This window comes from Notothenia coriiceps, unplaced genomic scaffold (genome assembly GCF_000735185.1).
Source record: "Notothenia coriiceps isolate Sejong01 unplaced genomic scaffold, NC01 NC01_scaffold00016772, whole genome shotgun sequence".
NCBI lineage: Eukaryota > Metazoa > Chordata > Actinopteri > Perciformes > Nototheniidae > Notothenia > Notothenia coriiceps.
Genome location: NW_011349473.1, coordinates 1 through 3,410, shown reverse-complemented (window position 1 = coordinate 3,410; position 3,410 = coordinate 1). Strand labels below are relative to the sequence as shown.

At 40.1% G+C, this 3,410-nt stretch overlaps 1 protein-coding gene across 1 annotated transcript; it reads right to left on the bottom strand.

The window, feature by feature from the left end:
* Positions 1-1,333: 1,333 nt before the first annotated feature.
* Positions 1,334-3,361, bottom strand: LOC104949757 (glutathione synthetase-like). Its single transcript, XM_010776165.1, has 2 exons — positions 3,037-3,361; positions 1,334-2,072 (listed from the first exon to the last, which is right to left on the bottom strand). The coding sequence occupies exons 1-2, from the start codon at positions 3,273-3,275 to the stop codon at positions 1,949-1,951; spliced, it is 363 nt and encodes a 120-aa protein (XP_010774467.1). The 5' UTR covers positions 3,276-3,361; the 3' UTR covers positions 1,334-1,948.
* Positions 3,362-3,410: the final 49 nt, after the last annotated feature.

Genomic DNA, 3,410 nt, shown 5'->3' with positions numbered 1-3,410 from the left:
TGTTTCTGTTTGCTATGAATGCAGCAATGGATTACAGGGTTTTAATTTCAATGCTACCCTTTGTGTGAGTAAAGCCGTGACTTGCCAAAAACCCAATCACACCCTTCATTTTTTTTCTTCCACTGTCTGGATGTCAAATATGTTTTATCTTTCCTGGAAAATACAGATTACAAATAACCAGTAGGTTGTTCTTTCAAAGGGATGAAACTGTGTGTGCGTGTGTATCTCATGACCAGACGCTGCTGTGAATGAACACAGCTAGTCAAAAATCTTTAGTCTCACCTGTGTCTTGGTGAGTTGTGAACAGAGAACAATCTGGAAGGTCTCCTGCACCAGTTCATGTGTGCCACAAAACTGTGAATGTGATAACTTGATAACTGAAGTGCACTTGCTGATGTTCTGGTTGACTGGCTGGTTACCTTGAACTTTCTACAAATACAATCCTTAAACAGCAACACAGTGTGTGTGTTAGTTTTTTCTACCATGTCTTTTTTTAAACATACGATTCTATGCTTTCTTTTTTTACAATATAACATACCTGTTTATCGAAAATACTATTGTACACCTTTCTTTCCAACATACAATCCTATTATTTTTGTAAGTATATTATACCATAGTCATTTTCTCTCACATTTAGACAGTTTGATGTTTTTTTGATTAGCAATACTATTTAGATTTTTCGACTATAGTACTACTAGTATTTCAAAACAGTGCAAACAAACACTGTAGGATAAAACATTTCGGAAAACAGCATAGTATAATGCCTTTTTTACATTTCCACCATACAATACTATGCCGTTTTGTTGCATATTTGAGAGAAAGTGTTTTATTTAATAAGTTTGCGCTACTATACTACTTAGTTTTTCTGCTAAATTCGACAGTCTACTATGCTGATATTTTTGACAGACTAAATTATGCAGATTTTTGCATATTCTTCGACATTCTATTCTATTTCATTATTTCTGATATTAAGGGCCGACGGGACAGGAGCTGGAGTCAGCCGGACCACCAACAGGACAGCAGGGGCTGAAAGCATGGCTGGTGGCCCGGCCCTGCGTCCCCGTCCCTCCAAAGGCTAGGCGGGATCCAAGGACTGAATTAGTGGCCGGAAGTCGGACAGGAGCTTGATCTAGCAGGGTGGAGAGTATGAAGAAAGTCTTTAATCCAATCAGGTAAGGAATTCATTATAGCAACAGGCCGAGGAAGGTGCACAGATTTCTACTTGAAAAGGACCTGCCTGCGCGGCCAATGATGTTGGTTGGATCCTTCTGTCACACGAGAGCAATGAAGGGTGGACCCAAATGCAGGATGGGTCAAATAAAATGTACACAAGAATTGTGCATACTTTATAAATACAGGGCTTCCAGACTGATTCAAAAATGATAGTATTAAGTACAAATAATTGAGTGTGTGTCTTTAAAACAACAGTTACAGGATGTATACAAGTGTGCATTTAATGGGTTACAATTCTGGAAAATGACAGTAGTGATGTGGGTTTGAAGATTCAACTCCATGAAAGAGGACTATAATGATATATTATATTACATCAGTTTTTTGTCCCAAGGACATTAGAGAAACCTTTCGTAATAATAATCAATTTTATTTATATAGCGCTTTTCTCTGACTCAAGGTCGCTTAATCTAGGCACACTGGTTGCATGAGTGTGTTTTTGATAGCAGCACTTTACGTTAAAAGAAATCATGATATCAAAAACTGATAAAAACTTGGTCCTTATAAAGTTCTTCTGGAACCGCTCACATTTGTACTTCAGCCAAATCTCATGAAATAAAACAAATACATTAGTGCGGACCCCCTCTTACAGCAGTTCATTCTTCATCCACACTGAGAGGAAAGGCTAGTTCATGTGAAAGTGTGAATCAGATGCGTGTCCTTGACTTGATCTTTGTCCATTTATTTTGTCTGAAGCAGCAGGGAGGGGTGTAGACTCTCAGAAGAGGAGGGGGTTGTCCAGCACCGCCACCCCCGATGCCACGCCCCCGTCAGAGTGCTCTGAGCTCTTAGTCCTCAGCAGGTGGCCCACACACTCATTCAGCACCATGTCTTCACCTTTTCTGTTAGGGGACAATGAGAGGTAAATAATTAGAAGCCTTAAGGCCCTGACACACCAAGCGGAGGGGAGCGGCGGCGGCGAATAATCGATTAATATTCGCCAGGGCTGTCCGATTTTCGAATTTGATCATGGTCAGTTTCTGGCATCCCTACTAATATGTATTCATGTGGCAGGATAAATGAAGTGAGCAAACTAAAGAACTGGACAGGAGAATGCAGGGCAAGATGTTAATAGGGGTATTTTGAAGGGGAAATTAATATTGAGAGTCTAAGATGTAATTGTGGAGATACAGAAAAGAAGTAGCATGTTAACAAGTTGTATTGAAAGAAGGATATTTTGTATCATGCCCCGATTAGCTTTTTTTATTTGGTATCAAATGAGCTCAAACACCCAGATTCAGACCAGAGAGCAAATAAAGCAACTTTTTATTGTAGTAACTTCAAGAGTTTTGTAATGATTCCCTTCTCAAAGACAGAAGACAGGATATCAAAAGCATGATTCTGACAAAACCACTATTTGGCTGCATTAAAGAAAATATGAAAAGAGACAATGGGATGTCATCAGTGGCTGTGGGCAACAACCTATGTTCTTGTTTGAGAGGCAGAATACTAAATCCAGCTGTAATACTCCAAATGCTTGGTATTATTGACAGTAAAGTGTGTAATTACACTATTAATGATTGTATTTTAATTATTGAATGTCCAAAGACATTTAGTTAAACGGAGCATTTTATGCATATTTTCAGGTGACATGTCTGCATGCTTTAATGTTCAAAAAGCTATTTATTTTCCTCATACTGCCTGTGCTGCAGCACCTCTTTTCACCCTCTGTCTGAAACCAGAGCCCAGTCTGCTCAGATTGGTTAGCTGTGGTTAGAACCCTTAGCCTATCAAGTACTGTGTCGGGGCGCTAGCCAATATAAGAGTGAGTGTTACACAGTGATGTCATCAGTATTGATTACACACCTGACGTATGTTCCGAACACTCCCAGCTCACTGAGACAGGTGCTGATCTGGAGAGGAGCGTCTCGTCTCAGCAGGACGTTCTGGACGGGGGCGGGGTGAATCTTATCCATCAGGATATAAGCCGTCCTCTCGGTGCTGTCCTTCACTTCCTGCAGGACCTCGCACATCTCTGACCCATAGAAGTTGTTACCTAGAAATAAACAATATCTGAAAAGGTCCCCTATTATACTGTTTTTCATCAATATATTATAGGTCTCAGATATAGACAAACGTGTCTGAGGTGTTTGTCTGAAACACCAAACAGATCATTGCTGCATTACCCATAATCCCCTCTGTTTCAGCCCTGTTTCCAAAGTGCTGATTCTCTGTCTGTT